We start from the raw sequence: 18,460 nt of genomic DNA on the forward strand, positions 1-18,460 counted from the left end.
CTTGGATAGGTTGGCTAATTGAGACTTATTGCGAGGCGTTTGACAGAATAGATTGCAGATCTGTATGATATGCACATAGTCATACTGCATGAAACATTGTACGCTTTAGATACACGTACAAACAAATATCGTCCACCTAGGCGTGGAAGTGAATAAGAGGCTTGATGGTGTCGAGCATGAATATTTTACAAGAAGATGCTGCAATCTCGCAAATGCTATGACCTTGATTCCAATTTCGCCACTCAACCTCTCGACTGCTATATACCATACACGTTACTATACAAGTAGTACATTCAAGGCATTACGGATCGTGCTCACAGCCAGTGTTCGTGTTACGGTATAAACTATCGACGGCGTTTGAATACAGGCATCGCATAGTGTTATGACGGATAACGTTGAAATTACCGGGAACTCGAATTGTAAAAGTTTCGATTGATTACAAAAACGTATACATACGTGTATCGATACATAGCTTTTTCTGCCAAGCTGTAACGAAGCTCGTCATCCTTACAGGAACCTCAGATTCTCTTTTTCTCCTTTCTCACGTATCAAAGCTCAGCCATGAGCAAGACATTGACAAGACCGCTCTTCAGATTACAATAATGTGATTGCAAACTCGAGGAAAAACTTCATCTCAACACGTCTCACAATTGTGTCTTTGCGAAAGATCTGAGCTATGCACTGGTCAGCGACTCATAAGCAGAGTCATGATCTCATTGTTTCTAACGCCAAATATTGAACCACTTCTTGCTATGTTTGACGTTACTTACCCTGATCCTGACGGTTCTTATGTACACAGTATAGCCCTTTCTGTTCGCATCAAGTTTCTGCTTACCATCCAATGACTATGACTAGCATACTCCGCCACCCCCTACTTGGCCTCATCCGAGGCAACAAGCTCACATCTACAGATCTCGTCCAATACTGTGGCTTGCCATACGGCACAATCCCACAACGGTTTAGCCGTTCGACGACGTTACAAGAGCTTCCGACGACCTCTTCTTCAGAGACATTCGACGCAACCAAAACAGGACCAGAATGTATTCAGCCTGAAGGAGCGGTTAAGCTGGACTGCGAAAGCAACCAATTCCCTAATCAGGATTTCGAAGAGCCGCCTCAATCTGAGAACTGCCTGTATCTAAACGTGGTTGCTCCGGAGAGTCAATCGACAACGCCACTGCCAGTTCTGGTCTTTCTTCATGGAGGTGCCTTCCTGATCGGCTCGTCCTCGCGACCATATTACACGCCCACGAATTTCGTCAAACACGCCTTCAGCACGAATCGTCCACACATCTTTGTCTCAATAAATTTCCGCCTCGGCGCTTTGGGCTTCCTTCACTCTTCAGAAGTATCTTCTCTCATTCCACCAAACAACGGCCTCCACGATCAGTTACGAGCCTTCGAGTGGATTCACCGTAACATATCTGGGTTTAATGGCGATCCAGAGCGAATCACAGCGATTGGTCAGTCTGCAGGTGGTGAATCTGTATCTCTTCACACAATCAGCGGCAATGAAACGCCCCTCTTCAAGCAAGTCATCGCCTTCTCCGGTTCTCCAGTCACAATGCCCAGCAAAACACCTGAAGGACACCAAGAAAACTTTCTCGAGTTAGCAGACAAGCTCGGTGTCAAGGACATTAAGACCAAAACATCCGAACAAATTGCTCAAGAATTCATCGACGCACCTATCTCGAAGATTCGAGAGCTCAGCTTCGTCGGCGCACCATGCAGCTCCAGCGAAATGCTACCCTACGACAAACCAACTATGGCACTCACCTACTCCAAGCCAGAAAGCAATGTAAAATGGCTCAAACGCGCAATATACAGCTCCTGCACCTACGACGGAAGCATCTCCTACAACATGATGTCCAAATCCGGCAAAAAAGACAACGCAAAGTCATTCATCGACAACGCCAACGAAAATATGTCAAAAGCTGGTGCGCAAGAACTCTCTTCAATATACGGCATCGAAGAAAACGACAGCGATCCCGCCGCCCTCAAAAAAGGCTGCCAATTTGAGTCCGACATTGGCTTTTTCGCCGCGAGTCTGGCTGAAGTCCAAGGCTCACCGGCAGAAAAGCGATTTCTACAACTCTTCGACTTGAAGAACCCCTTTAAAGCTGGTGGAGCATTACCGGAGAAGGAAGCTGCGTCTCACACCTGGGACATTGTGGCGTTACTAGGCAAGTACGACGATTTACTCGATGAGAAAACACTGAAAATCGTCAAAGAATGGAGAGGGAGGATTCTGAATTTCGTCTGTGAGGAGGATGATCCGTGGATTGAATGGGATGAGGAGACGGGTAATGCATTGAGGATCGGGGATGAGGACTTGAAGATGCAGCAGAAGAGTGAGTACATGGATGAGGATGGTCAGAGGAGAAAGAGGCTTCTTGAACTGGCGGAACGGGAAAAGGGAGAGCAGGGCTGGGATCATTTGTGGGAAGGTGTTTGTCGGAAGTGGTTGGATTGATGGATTGATGGATTACCGTGATTATCCATTCAGAGAACTATAGAACTAATCTTCTGAACACGGTGTTGTGTCATATCCGTTTCAGCCATGAAAAGATGTCCTTGAGCTTTCATGCAGGGAAGACCTGACTTCGTCCATGAAGTGTTATATATCATTCATTGCCTGTGTGCTTGGTGACTATCACCCAGCCACTTTTCCCTCGTACATATTCGCTTGCTGTATCGATATGCACGGGTGTGGCTGAAACTCATTCGCAGTTCAACAAACCGTAGGATATCTCCACTCATATACAAAACCAACCGAGACCTCAATCAGCAGGCTTCTTACTATCAGCCCAACTAGGCATCACACCCCTGCACACACTTTCATACCCCTTAAACACCTCACCTCCCCTCTCCACACCAGGCGTCGTCCAAAACATCGTCCAATTCTGCCCAGGTAACTTCCACGTCCCCCGACTGCGTTCGAAATACCACTTATTCACGGGGTTGTCCTTTCGAGACCTCCAGCATACACCATTGGGGAAGCAGGAACGCACCATGCCGTTGAAGACGATATCTGCTACGCCACCGGCGCCTTGTGAACGTTTTAGGACGGCGAATTTGTCGAGGTAGGGGACAGGTTGGGTGTTTGATGTGCCGGATGGTGTTTCCCAGGTAAGGATTGCGCCGCCTTCGTATTCGCCTGCTATGACGACACCTGCGATGCGGTTGTTGACGCGATTAAGATAGTGTCCGACGTCGAGCTTGCGGTTGAAGCTGTCCTCGATCAGATGCACTAAACGTGGGAGGTCGATTCGCGGGTCGGTCAGTTTGAGCCGTGGTGCTGTAGGAGTCCAGGGTGTTTCGAATGGGTTGGGAAAGATGGTAAGTGGCATTCCACGTTTGATAAAGCTCGAATGTGACACTGACGGTTCGGCTGCGGCTAAGCTGTTCTTCGCAAGACGGCCCAGAGGCAGAGAAGAGGAATACGCGGGCTTATCGGTCAGAAGATTGTGTATTAGTGCATTTTTTGATCGTCGTGTGCCCACGTTAGATGCGGAGCGGCTCTGAGATGCTTTATTGGAATTTGCAGCCTCCTCATAGGTTGTCATGAGGCCAGAAGAAGAATGAGGGAGGAGGTCGAGGGCCTGCTTGAGGAGGTCGAGATTTGAAGAATGTAATATAGCTGATGCAGTATCGCCTTTTGCCTGCAGACTAGATCGTACAACTTCGTACTCTTGGTCGAGGTTAAGGAAGACGTGTCTGCCGTCTGCAGCTTTCGTATTCGGAATGCCTCCTGCTGAGTCAATCGTGATTATCCTGTCAAGTGAGACCTGTTTCTGGACGTCTCTAGTGGTAGAGGTGTCTGCTAGATTGTCTTCGTCCACTGGAGGTTTGACGTTCAAACCAGCAAGCTCTTTGATCAAAGCTAATACGGCGCTGTTGGCCGTAACCAAGCACATACTCTGCTCGTCTTCATTATACGCCACATTTCCTATCACTGGTATCTTGCTCTTTCTTAGTGGCCTGAACAGTAAGTTGCTATTTGTAATCCTTAGCTGCCCAGTGTTGCGAGTGCTGAAGAGGTTGTCCACTGGTCTTGCGATATCGCCGGACTTGTTGATTACATTCACTAATCTGTCAATTCCCTCACTGAGCTGTTTACGGTCTTGCGTCGATGGCTCAATGACCACACATGGACTAATACTAAGCCTGTTCAGCTGATTCAGAGTCTCTGCAATACCGTCAAGCATCTCTTGTGCCAGATTCGTCAAATCTTTAATCTTGACCAAAGCAACGTGCAACGTTTCTGTTTCTTGAAATTCCATTTCTACTGTAGGACTCTGAGAGAAGACGGGACTCATCTCAGCAGCTCGGCTGCCTCGAAAGAGATTGCCTACATTGACGTAACTTCCCGGCTTCGAGGGCCTGGACTTCGAGGGTATAGATTTGGTCTTAGCTGGGCTCTTCAGACGGTTCAAGTATGCTTTAGCATCTCGTTTTGTGGCAGCACTGCTGAGGACATCTGCGAAGAATTCCTGTCAAGATTAGCTTTCGTGAAAGGCACGAGACAAACACCACATACTCGATCCGCTTGTTTTTGTTGTGCCTGTAGACCTAGAGGACCTGTTGCTCCAGAATGACTGCCTCGCTGGACATATTCCTGAACTTGTCTAGCTGGTGCAGCTGCGGCACTTGAGGTGTGCCGCCGATACTGCGAGGTGCTCGTCCTCTTGCAGCATTGCAAACTGGTGAGCTCGACTGAGGAGGTTCTGCGATGTAGACAGTTGCACATTGAGTGCCCTCTATGGCACAACTTCAGACTCATTGTTAGGTTTCGTCCCGCACGAACAGCGAAGACGAGTAACAAGGATACAAATGCATAGTATGGAGAGTGTCAATTGACTCAATCCTTGCACCACACAATATCCATTTCAGAGGTTGATCACAGCAGAGAACATTGCAGAAAGGGTTTGCACGTTAGCGAGTCATGGTCGTGCAGGTACGGTTCGAGGTCATAGGATTACACGAGGGATCTGACCAAAAGTTGGAGAGGAAGCACATTTATTCAGCAAGTGCCAAGCCACTAGAAGTGGCAGTTGCATCCTCTTCACAAAGTCGAAGGGAGACTTCAAGCCTTGCTCTGAGGATAGGATTAACAAATGATGCATACACGTGCTTTAGATGATCTCTACAAACATCTAGGTACCAGATCAAGAGTACAAGAGCCAATGTCTAAAACCCTTCCATCAACGCCTTCCTCACAGTCCACATCCTTGCTCTTTTACCGAAAATGTACATAGGTATCGTAAGTAACATGCAGCCAAGCTGTATTCCACCTATGGCCACAAAAACAGTCTTTGAGCCATCAGCTTCCAACCACTGGGGAAAGAACAAACTCCAGACCAGACCATGAAAGATGTTCTTGCTGAAGTTGAGTGTGACCAGTGCCTCTCCAGCATACTGTCGGTATGAATCAACACAAAAGGTAATGGCTGTCGTCGAGCCCAAGGAGCAGCCAAACGAAATGATCCCAAAGAAAACGGTTGGCACGATCCATGCGTCACGCTCTTCTGCAGACCAGCCAAAGCCCATCAGTCCGATAGCCGTACTGATTGCGATGGGTATAGCCATGATTAAACGATACTCTGGCTCGTAAATACCGTCATTGCGACGAGCCATGAACCTGACAAGGACATCTGACACTTTCCCTGCTACTGCCGTACCAAGAACACCCCCAATGAAAGGCGACAGATAGACCAATCCAATTTGAAGCGAGTTGAAATTGTATGAGTCACGAGTAGAGAAGATGTGGGAGATTGACTCGGATAGCACAATCAGCCAACCCACAGACAACGAATAGACCATAGCAGACCACAAGACGGCCGGATAGGCAAAAAGAATACCTGGCCGGATTGCTGCCCTCCACCATGACACCTTAGTGAGTCGACCGTTCCATGGCTTCAGCGACTTTGCCCATGGCTTGGCGGGCTGTACTCGAAGTCCAGTGGTGTAGCTTTGACTGGTCGCCTGCCTGAAGAGTGTTTGTTCAGGACTTGTGGGAGCTGAAGCTGAAGCTGTAGCTGAAGAGGTTGGTGCACGGAGCACTGGCGAATCTTGCTTCTCAACGTCTTCGAATATTGGATCCGGAAACCTCGTCGGCTCTTTCTTGGCAGGAAAACTGAGGTAGTTGTCATTTTTCTCGAGCTCTAAGTAATAGGGTGAGTTCAGGCTATGCAGTTGAGGCATGTTCGAATCGTCCTGTGCAGGTTCAGGAGTCAGATTACCAAGATGGAGCTTAGGCTTTCCCCTGGCAGTGCCGTCCAGGCTCGTGCCAACACGGGGAGCTGACTTGCCATGAAAGAGAGAATGTGCAGTATCTGCTGATATGGTGCTCGGCTTTCGTGGGTCAGCCTCGCTCAAATCTACTGACGGATCTGTCCATGCTACTTCTGGCTGGCGAGTGGCAATTGGGCTCTGCCTGTTGGCCTTTGAAAGCGATCCACGAGGCCCTGAGATAGAGCTGCGGGCTAAACCTTTGGGTCGTGGAGTTCTGTCCCAGAAAGTCTCTGGGACAAACAAGAACAAAAGCATAGCTCCGAGAGCGACCAAGATAGTGATGACCCAGAAGACCCACCTCCAACTCAACGCTTGTATAATTACAGCACTGATCAGCGGAACCAAGTTCTTTCCACCTAGAAGGAGCAACGTGTATATGCCGATTCTGAATGCTCTCTCATGGAGAAAGAAGACCTCGGCGATTGTGGCAGATGGCAAGCACTCGACAGGACTTACAGCGATGCCTTGGAAGATGCGTGCAACGACAAGATTAGCATAATCAGGCGAAAGGGCACACCATATACTTGACACGATGAAGGTGACAGCAGATAGAAGATAGACGGGGCGTTTGCCGAAGATAATGGCAGTGGGAGAAAAGATGACGGATCCCAGACCCAAGCCCATCATGTACAAGCCAGTGGTTCGAGCCACCTCGGCGTACGAGACGTCCAAGTCGGCAGCGACCTGGTTGAAGCCAGCTGCTAGTATAGGTGTCATGCCTCCACCGAGCATGCAGTAGAAGCCAAGAGACCACAGAGCAGCGTCCCGTCTCCATTGTTGCCAGTTGAGCGGATCGTTCGCTGAATCATCTGGTTGCGGATTTAGGATGATCTGACCATCAGCAGTTCTCTTCTTGCTTTCCAACGAGCGACGCCGGTCTGCCTCTCCAGAAATGGACCCTCTAGAGCGTGATCTACCTCTAGCCGTTTCGTGCTGCAGACCCAGAGGTATGTTTCTGATTGAGAATTTGGAAAGTAACAACACTGTGCCAGGAACCTCGTCTGTCTGTTGATCAGCCAGGATACCCAAAGTCCACCTCTTGGGCCTGTCAGCCAGTCTGTGTTTCTCATCTTGACTGCTCCGCGAGGCTGTCGAATTACCACGGACAGGGTCTTCCTTGTATGACTCGTCGTGAGCAGACGCACTTGACGTATCCTGGCCAATGCGTACCTGCTTCGGAGTGGCCATGGTGCTCAGATTTCGAGAACGCCGTAGTTGCAGGCTGTCGATAGGCTTGATGGGCCGAGGACAGTCTCACAGGAAGACTTCGATCGAAGGGTTCGTACAAATCAACGATTGTTCGTCTGAGCCATAGTTTCAGGAACGATGCACTATCTATACTGATGTGCTTGATATTGGTAAACACTATCGATAGAGTTAGGAGCTAGAAGGTTGTTATCTTGATGTTGAAGAAAACATGTCTGCGAGAATCAGGTCAGCAAACAGGTCGACTGGAGCACTTGCGAACTCTGGCGAAGGCAGGTGCGGTTCAGATAAATTGTCGCGTTCTGTCTGAGATACAGGAAGGTCCGATGATGCGGGAAGAGCGTTGTCCCACAGCCATTTCGACCGTGCAATATCTGCTGGATTTCCTGTTGTGAAGGAAGTCCCGCTGATCATTGCTGATAATGCATCACACGGATGCATTCATAGTGCATGGCTTCAACTCGTGTTCATGCGCGACCAAAAGACCAAGGGTTTGAGTTCAACGTCATGCAAGCTGCCGAGCCTGCAGGAGAGACTTTTTCCGCCAGAGTTGTTCTTGGCAGTCCCAACCTCGAGTCGGTGGATAGCACCACAGATAGAGGCTTCATTCAAAGTAGGTAAACATCTTGATTCAAATGCTATGCTAAATGTAGACAACCATAAACCCATAATGCCGCTTGCAATGTCTTCAAAATATAGCTGTGCAGTAATCCAACGATTGACGTCTATGTTGCCAACTTTAGCGCCTTGTTCTGACATCGTTCATCAAAATATCAGGTCTTGAAGTACCCCCCCAAAATACGCCCTTAAATGCTTCCCATCCTCTTTGCACCGAATAAACCTAATCCAAGACACGTGTCATTCTCTTTCCCTCCACCACTCTCAAGCATTTCCCATGGTCTTGGCCGGAATTCGCTTACAAACCCTTTTGTTTCGTGCATAATCGAAAGTCCATGTCCAGCAGGGTTGTTGACATTATTGTACGTGGTCATACTGCCCACTAGCCACATTGTTCGTTCGTCTCGAAGTCGATCTTTGAGTATTCGTGTGCAAATATGTCGTGCTTCATCTGATAGATCATCTGCCAGTCGCGCCGCTACATCGAGTGAGAACTCAATGATCGCCCGCACTTTGACGGTTACTGCCTCCTCAAGGCCCGACTGTAGTAGTTGAGTCAATGAGGGTTGCGTCGCGATACTTGCCAGCAAGGCGATGAGCTTGATCTGCTCGTGTTGGTGCGCTTTTGGAGTCGTTAGACCGTTTTTGTGGCTGAAGAAGCTTGCCCTTAGACCGACAACTATCAGGAACATATTTAAATATTCCAATACATGCACAATGTTGTCCCGATAGCGGTTGTCCCCGTGAGGACCTGGTAGAGCAATTTGCAGGGCCTGATACGCCGGAGACAGAAGAGACGAGGCGTTCGCTGAGGTAGAATTGCTTGCAGCTGCCGTTGCCTCGTTCCGAGACCCAAGCATCTTGGCCACAACAGTTAGCTTCTCAATCATCGTACCGTTTTCGTCCATCGAGCCTTGTCCTGTCCGAGCTGGGCCAAGCGAGACAATCTTTTGCACAGCGCTGAAGCTTCTTTGTTTTTCCTCAGAGGTAGCATGTAGAGGCTGCGAACTTGTTTTGCCATGAAATAGCCTGGGCAGTGTATCAAAAAATTGCTGCTCAACCATATTTCTGACTCGGTCGCTGACTCCTGCCGGCATAACATCAAGCATTGCTTGCACAATTTCAGGAGCCATAGTGTCCTCGTTGACGCTGAGGTGCAGACCACGAAACATCTGCAAAGACTTGTGTGCTAATTCTGCTTCGTCAGTCGATGACGGTGTCTTTCCACTGAGAGTTGAAACACGGAACTGGACAAAGGGCAGCGACAGAAAACCAATGCGCGATAGCATCTGATCAAGGTCGAGAGCACCCTGGTGAGGATGTCCTAGTAGCTCATCAACCACTGTGATCAAATTCTTGCTTGCCGAACTTGTCAAGCCATTCAAATTGGGATCTTGACTAAGCCCGCGAAAGAGTATTGATATCAGATCGCTGAAAATCCCCGGCACCGAAAGTGGTACCCCAAGCAGAAGCTCAAGAGCATGCAGAGGGCTTGAGGCAAAGAAACGCTGAGCGGCAACCTTAACCACATATGAGCGTTCGGTGTCGGTATTGAGTCGGCCTGAGCAGGAAGCAACTATCAGATCTCGGATACCATCTTGGGACATAGATACCTGGGGGCTTTGTAAGACTACTTCAAGAAGCGTCTCGATCGTGGCACAACGGTTGTACAGAAGCTCAATCACCACATTGAACTGCACCTCAGACCAGGTTGCAGAGAACAGTTGAATGAGCCACTTCCTGATCAGCATATCAGCCTGAGCCGTTCTGAACAGTCTCAGTCGAGCTAGAAGCTGGTACAATTGAGGCTGTCCTTGCCTCTGCGTGTCGCCCCCGTCCTTGGTGATTCGGCTTACGAGAAGTGTGAGGAGCGACGTCATGGCTTGCTCGTTCATGTTGGGTTCACCTTGGAGAATTGCTTCGAAATCATCGACGAAAGTTGCCCCAGCCTGTTGCAAGGATTCCGCCACTCCGTCACTGAACGGAGAGCACGCAGCGAGGGCTCTTCCTCTGTCGCCACGGATCAGGTCCTGGTGAAGTGCTCGTAAAGGGGTGATGGGACAGGGAAAGTCGCGACACAGGTCCACCAGAGCAGTAGCGAGATGTAAGATACACGGCCTTACTGTTCGTAGGACAATATACGCTCGTCCCAAGCTCTTCTGAAGTGGTTCAAGGGCCCCAATGGCTGACAGGGAGGCAGCATGATAGTGGACGGTGTCGGCCATCGCAGCCAGTATGCATTCCTGCTTTGTGTTTGAAAGCAGATGCAAAACATCAGCCAACAGTGCGATGTCGTCCATCGCCTCGAGAGTATCACGCACGACCAGGAATTGGCGCAGGGTCAATTGCCTACTTCCTGGTAGAGGCGGTCTTCCAGCCACTTCTACAGCTGCAAGCTTCGATAATGAAGCTGTTTCAGCCCGCAGAAATGCTGACAGATTGAAGCGATCGGCCCAGTCTAGACGTTGAAGAGTCTCAAGAGGCACTTCAGTCTTCTTGTAAGCACCTTCATCCGACGTGTCCTCATGTAACACCTGTTTCAATGCATACTTTATGAGCTCGATCTCTCCGTTATCCTGGAATGATGAATCTTGTTGCCTCTTTAGTAAATGGCTACGAAGGTGCAGCATGTGATCATCTGAATCTGCTAAGCACAAATCTCGTAGAAGGAAGGAGCAATCTTGTGATGATTCTGTTGTCGATCGAGACGCACTTGAACCCTTGATGCTCAAGGATTGAAGGAATCGACTATTCGAGAACGTTTTGCTTCGTGACAATTCGGCAAACAAGTGCCTATAGCTATCCGGATCGAGCAAGGACAGGTCTCGCTCACAGGTGAAGAAGGCAAGCATCACTGTGTCAATATGACTGCCCATGCGATGCCACCGTCTCAACAGTCTCGCAATCAGGAAGACTCTAGCTTTTTCACCTCGGAACCTTGATGTCGCCCATTGTAGGCAGAATCCGGTCAACTCGGCACGATTTGTGGTGATGTTGTCTAGGGACTGAGACAAGAAATCTAGGTCGAACGGTGCGACAGCGCTGTCGAGAACCTCAAAGACTGCTTTGTCGACTCTTGGAGAGGCTTCCTCTTTTGAATCAGTGCCCAGAAGTCGGCGATTCCTGCTTGCAATATGATCATAGATCCGCTGCTCTTTCTCATCTGCGGGATTGAGACATGCCTGCAACGGGGCGGCGTAGCCTCGCCACTGATCTGGCATCAGAAAACAGGCTGGTTGTAGGATTAAGAGTCCACGAACAGTGTTCTGCAACCTCTCCCACAACACATTGTGGGTTGCACCTAGATCTGAGAGCTCCGTCAGACGCGACAGTAATGCCCCGGCTGTAGATCTGGCCCTTTTTCTGAAACGAACCAGGTCTTGTCTGTAAAGCTGGACAAGTGGCAGCCAAGCCGCAAGCAGTTCCAATTTGCATGTTGCAAAACTTTTGACGATCCAGTCGAGAAAATGGTCTTTCTCTAGTAGATTTTCCTGATAGAGTCTTGTGCACAACTGAAGGCTATATCTCAGGTTCGCGGACCACTTCTCTTTACCACAATGATTGACAGCAGCCTCTAGAAATTGCTCAACGCTGCTAGTCCATTCCTTCAGCCATTTACTTTCTGCACTAGCGGCCACGTTGGCGGTTATGCCCTTCCTCTTTAATATCCGAATCTCATTGGCTCCTACACATTTTGCGAACCACAATGCCCGGTTTGCTGGCACCGCATTGATTAGACACTGCTCAAGCAATGGAAGGCCCTTAATTCCTTGGGGAATGGTCCTGCTCAACCGTCGAAGTGGTACACCTCCATCAGCCAAATCAGCAATCCACGACCTCCTCTTAGCTTCAGTTAATGTCACACGAGGTGGGGGTCGGAAGGTGGTACTTGAGTCCAGAGCTCCGTGCTTAGATTTCTGGTCCAGTACAAGCGAGAACAGTGCCGACAGGCTTTGCAGTCCCTGACGATGCTTGAAGGCGTTGTAGAGAGCGGGCTTGGCTGTATTGGACTCCCTTTCCGGAGGCTGTGGTGCTCTGTCCCAATAGCCTGCTTTTACGTTGTTCTCATTGGTAGCGTCTTCAGGATGATTGCCAGCCCAAACATAGTAGTCGGCAGGCTTCTTCGGCTCCAAGGTGGGAGCATTAGAAGGACACTGGAGTGAGTCTGGAGTATTGGACACCTTTGCATCCACCCTGTACCTGCAAGAAGTTCTGACTCTAGCTGGCGGAAGATTTGAAGCAGATGATGCAGACCACGGCATTCGTGGAAGGGGAATTGTCTTCTCGGAATAAGCCCCAACTGAAGCCTGGGCCCCATCGTGCGCTGCAAGCGCAGTAACCCAGCTAGCACCAACATACTTCCTCTGATCTATTTGTTGGGGTTCGTCACTGCCATCTAGGTTTGTGATCGCAGACTTCGGACTCGTATCGGTACTGTCTACCTTCCGTCTCTTCACTGGTCTGATATCGAGCTCGGATGTCATGTGCACGTCTTGAGGTCCATCCTGGGTGGGAAAGAATGGACCTGATACTCGAGGAGAGGAGGAGGTCGTAGGCAATGCGTTGTAACTGCGCTGCCTTCCCCAGCCAGTGACGATGTTAGTTGAAGGCGGCGGCCGGGGTTGCGCCGGAAGGTTCGAGGTCATGACAGGGACATGTCGCCGTACTTGGATGTCCTCGAGAAAGGACCGGTACTCGTGCAGTTGGTGCTCTGCCCCACCGCTGCTAGATAGATTGTGGCCAGACTGGTGAGCCAAGTCCAAGCTGGCTGATTTTCAGGATCAATTAGTGTGAGGTCGATATCGGCTATTCCCTCGGCTTCTGCTGATTGTTCGCGCTCGAGTGTCAAGTACGTAAAGCACGAGTTTTGGGACTTTGTGTCAATGTATAGGAGGTTACCAAGTCGAGCATGATGTTTTGCTGTGGTGCAACAATCAAGATTGACAGTAAGTGAGTTGAGTTGAGTTCAGCACAGGCCGCAGCTGAGGTCGCACCTACCACTTGTCTCCGATACGGACACCGGAATTTGTAGGCGAGAATGAGATGATTAGGCTTTGAGGTCTACCACTCGCCGGCTGAATGAACCCTCTTTATCGGTGGGTCATCACCAAGCACGCCTTATCCAGCTTAGCTACGCACGAAATCGCCGGGGCCGCTCCTTCCGCATAGAATTGGGTACACTAACTATGGAATCCGATAAAGCGCGATCGTTATTGAGGCTGACCTGGCCTGGACATCAGAAAATCCCTCTTTAGGAAAGCCAATGCAGATAAAATCCTTTCTTGTGATAGGCGAAGGTGAAAGCACGTTGGTCTGGTCGGCATTCGATGGTTGGTTCTCGTGTCAGGTCTCAACACCACCCGACGCTCCTATGAGGCAATGTTATTCACCTGTGAGAAACACTGTTTGTTGATCACATTAAACATCGAACGATTGTGCAAGAAGCTATCAGTAGGCTGGTGCCTTGATGAACGTCTTTGTACACTGGAGTCAAATCTCTAATTCAAATCTAGGTCTTCGTAGCAATACCGAGTCCTGCCAGTTATCACCAAACCAGATCTCGGAGTGCGACAGGATCAGTAGCCGCCTCGCTTGACACACCACTCATCTCCCAAAGTCTCCTTACCTCGGCACATTCACCTGTCTGAATTCGCTTGCTCTACCTGGTTATCGAGAAGAGGTTCCGTGTCTGCTTCGCTCAACCAGGACTCCAATGCCAATGAGTTGAGTCTACTTACAATGCTCTGCACTATGTTACTTCCTCGACGCGAAGCAGGACTAATGTTGGCTGAACTTTTCCTACGACTGTGACTGCTGGAACCTAACAAGCTGCCTGGATGTGGTCGAAGAGCGTTCTGTGCTGGTGCTTTGCCTTTGAATTGTGAGCCGTTGGGCTGCAGCATCTCGCTCAAAGGCTGCGTTGCTGCAATGCTAGCTCTGCGACTCGCAAGTGGAGGGAAGAAGTCCATCGTGAACATAGACGCTTTCCGATCACTGTTAGCTGGAAGCGTCTGCTGTGCAGAATTGTCCACGGTAATGCTGCACAGAGTACTGCTTCTTCCTCTTTGACTGCCACGGGAGCGGGGTAGGTCTCGGAGTCCTGTTTTGTGTTGCAAACGTGCGAAAAGGTGCTCCACTTTGCTATGGCTCAACACTTGTTCTTGAAACATATCAGACGAGCTTCGAGAGGCTCTTTCAGGAGCTGATAGCACTTCTTCTGGTGCGCGTCGTGTACTTGGGCTGCTGCGAACAAGTTGGGCCTCCAATTTCGCCACTGCAAGTGAAGGCCGTCGATGGTCGACAGTCGACGATCTGGATTGATCGCCTGTAGTCGTGCTGTCGTTCTCGTCCCATATTATTTCATAGGTTGTGCTAACAGAGATGTACTTGGTGGAGCACCTCCGCAGTGGCTGGCTCTGTTGCTCGGTCCCCGGCATAGACAAACTTGCGTCAACAGCAAGCTCGGTGCGAACCGTAGCAGCAGGGTAGGTCATGGTTGGGTGAGCAGCATCGTTGTCGACAGATGTTGGTTTCGAAATTTTTCTCGGACTTGGAAGTAAGTGATTTGTTCTTTCGTCCTCTGCGCTAGTAAGCGAGAACGTCGAGACAAGATACGATAGCAGGCCATTCTTTTCGTGGGAGAAAGTGGCTTCAGGAAAGAAGGTTAGTTCTGTTGTTTTGGGCGATCTCCTGGTTGTTGCTCGACGCAACGTGATCATCGCAGGACTCTCAGAACTGTCGCTGACCGTGGTTTGCTTGACTGTAGACCGTAGTGGTGTCAGGCCTCTGGTAGCCTCTGACTTGGAGGGCAGGGTCCATCGCCTTATGTAGTTGGCACCCTGAGGATCGATGGAGGTCGGCGATACCGAGATCGATGCCCTGTAGCGTGCATAGCTCATTGATTTGTTCCTAAGGAGTTCCGATTGACTTAGATCCGAGTCTTGGACATTCTCCTCCTTCGCAAGCTGTTCATCAACGATATCCCATTTGTTGTGCCTATGATGTTTCTTCTTCATGTTGAGACTGGCACGGTCCGCGCTCGAGGGTCGCCATGGCACATCATGTGCTTGGAGAGGTGTCAACGGTGGCGTCAATAATGAAGGGTGAAAACTGTTTCCATCTGTTGGGACTTCACTGTAGGTTGGGAATGGTGAAGACATTCTTAGTTCGGAGGTTTGTTTAAGAATAGTGTATGCTGCGTGAATAAGGATATTATCGAGCGAAAATCCTAGATGTGTGGTTGATTGATAGTTTAGAAAGTCAACCACATCTAAATTGCACATCTGACAAAGTTAGTACCTCGTGGCGGATCGCACCTTCCAGCCCTGACCAATTTCATACCCCATGAGTTGTCGCTCAACACTACTGTGCAGGCACATTGCATCACTCGAGTCCGACTTCCTTCTTGGGCCACGCCAAAATATCGTCCCATGATCTATCAAGCAAGGACATAGCATCTTCGATAAGTCGGTAAGACCACCCTTTAGCCCACCAAAGATGCTCAAGGCAGCGGAAGCATGCAGCCCAGTGTATGAACAAAGCAATGGCGGTTGGATCAAGACATCGGATAAGATCAATATAGGGAGTTTCCGAAGTGACTGGCCAGGCGAATATTTGTTGATCGTATTCTAGGACAGTACGAGAGCGTGACACATACATCAAGCTCTCCAAGCGCTCCATATATATGTCTTTCCTTTCTTTCAAGTCCTGTTCCGAAGCACTTTGATCGCGAGCATTGGGATGCTCAATCCTATAACGCAGTTTCTGAAAGGACGTCTGTATGTCTGGAGGGTTCGGAGGCAGATCTGAGTCTCGTGGAGGCTTCAGGAGCGGCTCAATTTCTCCACCACGAAGCCATTGCCTGGTTTGCTTGATCACAGCGTTTATGCCTTGCACTAAGGTCAGAATCTCAAGAAAATCCGGGGTTTTTTCTTCCTCGTGTCCGGTCCTCATCACGCGTGGCAGGAAGTTTGGCGAAGCTGTGAGGTTTACACCATTGAGAGCTTCGGGGAGTTTCTTTGAGCCAAACAGCCATATTGTCAGCAATGCAGAAAGTATGAACAGGGCGATGGCGTTCTCTTCGTTTGGACGACTCAACTCCGGTATGTAGCCTGCAAGCGCAAGATTTTGATACTGAAATGCTACTTTGATGTATGCTGCGTGAGTGTCGGTATCTTCGGCATGATTTGTTGCCTTGTGCAGAGCGGCCGTAGCCATCAGAGCATGAAGCAAAAATTTGTGCTTCAGGCCTTGGTGAAAGACGATATCACGCCAAACAAAGTGAGCCTCGAGTTTCGACGTCAACGTCATATAAGTCTGTGTTGAATAGTAGTGTATCAGCTCTAGATCTAGGTGGCTGAAAGTCTGCTGGTGGGATGAAAGGGCACCAGGAAGAGTGTCTGAAGTCTGATCGCTCGAAGATCCTGGCGTCGACGCATTGTTGTTGGGCAGCGGTCCTGGAAATACTGTCGACGGCGTCAGGTCGGCATTGCTTTGATCTCTGACAGCACTGGCTGTTGGCGACGGATACGAGACAGGAGCATGACCCATGAAAGAGCATGGCATCTGACGTCTGGTACAGCGCTGGCATTGTGGTAAACTCTCATCGCACTGGTTTCGCTTAGCGGCAATACTATACGAACATTATATACCTACTTTTACCCGACGTTGTTTGCATTGAAGACAGCCGTGATGAGACTTGGTGTGCGACCTGCGCGAAGGCATGGCTATGTGAGCGAGCTCGCTGAATGGTAGTGGAGATCCGCGGCATCACGACCTCAAAAGAGCACAGTTCGCAGACGACGTTGTAAGCATCATTCTCAGCGCCTTACTTAGCGAACGATCAACCAACAGTAAAGACGAGGACGGAGTCAGAATTAGACATTAACCTCATTAGCTTGAGAGAGAACGACTCAAAGATAAAAAGGATCTCATTCTCGTACTCATCCGCCTACTCTTGTCCACTTTTGTACAGATCGAGAAAGGTGAACCGAGAGCCGCTGGAGTCCTAGCTTCGGTGGGGGGTGCTTCCGCCATGTGGCTAGAACAATTAAAGTTCAATTCTACGATATGTTTTCATCGCTGTCTATGTGGAAATCGTCTACTCCAGAAATCCTGGGTCTGTGCTTGCAATCTCACGGAAAGCACGCAGTAAGAAATTCTCCAAAGCAACCCTACTTTTCCTGGCTTTGCACTGACTGCTCCAGGCTGTCCGGGATCTTCTTCGTTGCAAATCTCCTCATTGGCTGAAAGAAAATCCCTGGATGGGCAGCAGTTAAAGCAAGGGCGGCAATGGCGATCATCCTTCTGATGTCAGTCATAAAAAGCTCAAACACATTCGAAAGGTCACAACTCACATGCCGTCCAAAAGTAAAAACTCATTTTCCTTCTGCATGAGTGGATTGCCCCAACCACCAGCCATCTCAGGCAACTTGAAAAAGTCAGCTACGAACGTTACTGATAACCAAGCAGACTCACTCTGTAAATGCATCTGATCAGGACCGTCAGGTAGGCAATGACTATAGCACAGCAAAACGTTTTGAGACTCGTCATCTTCTTTGCGTCCCCTAGATCCATCTGATATGCAGTCTTTTCGGGGGTGAGAGTATCGCTAGCATGGCCTGGTTTCGAGCGCCAGAAACGTATCGCAAAGTCCAGAATTAGGAGGCCACAGATACTCATAGTGAAAACCTGAAAGGCTATTCCTGCAACGATAAGTCCGTTACCAGCGTCCAACAGTAGTGCGCTTCCCTGCCTGCCCGCGCTTGCAGCGATACCGCCACCTGCAGCCTGCAGCATGTTAGAGAGTGGGAAACAATATGGACATGCACCAACCTGTAGCAGAATCGACCCAAGATCGCACCCCACGAAGATCCAGGGATAGAGTCGTGCTCGAAGTTTTGAGTATCTTGATCCACAATAGAGCACCAAGTGCTTGGCCGTGAGATATATTGCGCCAGCGATAAAGGAAGGTGCTAGGACAAGACAGCATATTTGCATCTACACCGGTCAACATCTTGCAGACTCGGGTAAAATAGACACTATCGTCTCACCTGGAATGCTCCTGAGTTCCAAGGATTCGAGTTCATCAAGATGCGACCAACATAGCCCAAGAGTTCAGCAAGAAGACCAACGCACAAGAAAGCAGTATATGACCATGTCTTCGTCCGTACACCAAGAAAGAGGGCTACACAGAAACATACACCGAACCAGGCAGCGAAAAAAGTGTTAGGTCCGAGTTGAGGGTAGTAAGCGTAGGTCGTCGCCTCGACCGGACATCGAGCAGTGACTTCGGTGCATGTTCTGTAAGAAGGCCGGAAGGTTTCTTGCGAGGACATTGTCG

The 18,460-nt window shown here is 49.5% G+C and overlaps 7 protein-coding genes across 7 annotated transcripts; 1 reads left to right on the plus strand and 6 right to left on the minus strand.

The window, feature by feature from the left end:
* Window positions 1-847: 847 nt before the first annotated feature.
* Window positions 848-2,473, plus strand: LTR64_001165 (uncharacterized protein; the record flags this gene model as incomplete). Its single annotated transcript, XM_064895546.1, has 1 exon — window positions 848-2,473. One exon carries the CDS (start codon window positions 848-850, stop codon window positions 2,471-2,473), a length of 1,626 nt encoding a protein of 541 aa, XP_064758233.1.
* A 307-nt stretch (window positions 2,474-2,780) lies between these two features.
* Window positions 2,781-4,783, minus strand: ARG2 (Amino-acid acetyltransferase, mitochondrial; the record flags this gene model as incomplete). Its single annotated transcript, XM_064895547.1, has 2 exons — window positions 2,781-4,493; window positions 4,541-4,783. 2 exons carry the CDS (start codon window positions 4,781-4,783, stop codon window positions 2,781-2,783), a joined length of 1,956 nt encoding a protein of 651 aa, XP_064758234.1.
* A 407-nt stretch (window positions 4,784-5,190) lies between these two features.
* On the minus strand, window positions 5,191-7,482 carry LTR64_001167 (uncharacterized protein; the record flags this gene model as incomplete). The annotated part of the gene is made up of 1 exon (XM_064895548.1): window positions 5,191-7,482. The coding sequence occupies one exon, from the start codon at window positions 7,480-7,482 to the stop codon at window positions 5,191-5,193; it is 2,292 nt and encodes a 763-aa protein (XP_064758235.1).
* Window positions 7,483-8,306: 824 nt separating this feature from the next.
* Window positions 8,307-12,764, minus strand: SRB8 (RNA polymerase II mediator complex subunit; the record flags this gene model as incomplete). The annotated part of the gene is made up of 1 exon (XM_064895549.1): window positions 8,307-12,764. One exon carries the CDS (start codon window positions 12,762-12,764, stop codon window positions 8,307-8,309), a length of 4,458 nt encoding a protein of 1,485 aa, XP_064758236.1.
* Window positions 12,765-13,754: 990 nt separating this feature from the next.
* Window positions 13,755-15,278, minus strand: LTR64_001169 (uncharacterized protein; the record flags this gene model as incomplete). Its single annotated transcript, XM_064895550.1, has 1 exon — window positions 13,755-15,278. One exon carries the CDS (start codon window positions 15,276-15,278, stop codon window positions 13,755-13,757), a length of 1,524 nt encoding a protein of 507 aa, XP_064758237.1.
* Window positions 15,279-15,501: 223 nt separating this feature from the next.
* LTR64_001170 (uncharacterized protein) lies at window positions 15,502-16,668 on the minus strand (the record flags this gene model as incomplete). The annotated part of the gene is made up of 1 exon (XM_064895551.1): window positions 15,502-16,668. The coding sequence occupies one exon, from the start codon at window positions 16,666-16,668 to the stop codon at window positions 15,502-15,504; it is 1,167 nt and encodes a 388-aa protein (XP_064758238.1).
* Window positions 16,669-17,291: 623 nt separating this feature from the next.
* LTR64_001171 (uncharacterized protein) lies at window positions 17,292-17,916 on the minus strand (the record flags this gene model as incomplete). The annotated part of the gene is made up of 3 exons (XM_064895552.1): window positions 17,292-17,424; window positions 17,475-17,548; window positions 17,596-17,916. 3 exons carry the CDS (start codon window positions 17,914-17,916, stop codon window positions 17,292-17,294), a joined length of 528 nt encoding a protein of 175 aa, XP_064758239.1.
* Between the last annotated feature and the right edge of the window lie 544 nt (window positions 17,917-18,460).

This window comes from Lithohypha guttulata (assembly GCF_036872675.1).
Source record: "Lithohypha guttulata strain CCFEE 5908 chromosome Unknown scaffold_1, whole genome shotgun sequence".
NCBI lineage: Eukaryota > Fungi > Ascomycota > Eurotiomycetes > Chaetothyriales > Trichomeriaceae > Lithohypha > Lithohypha guttulata.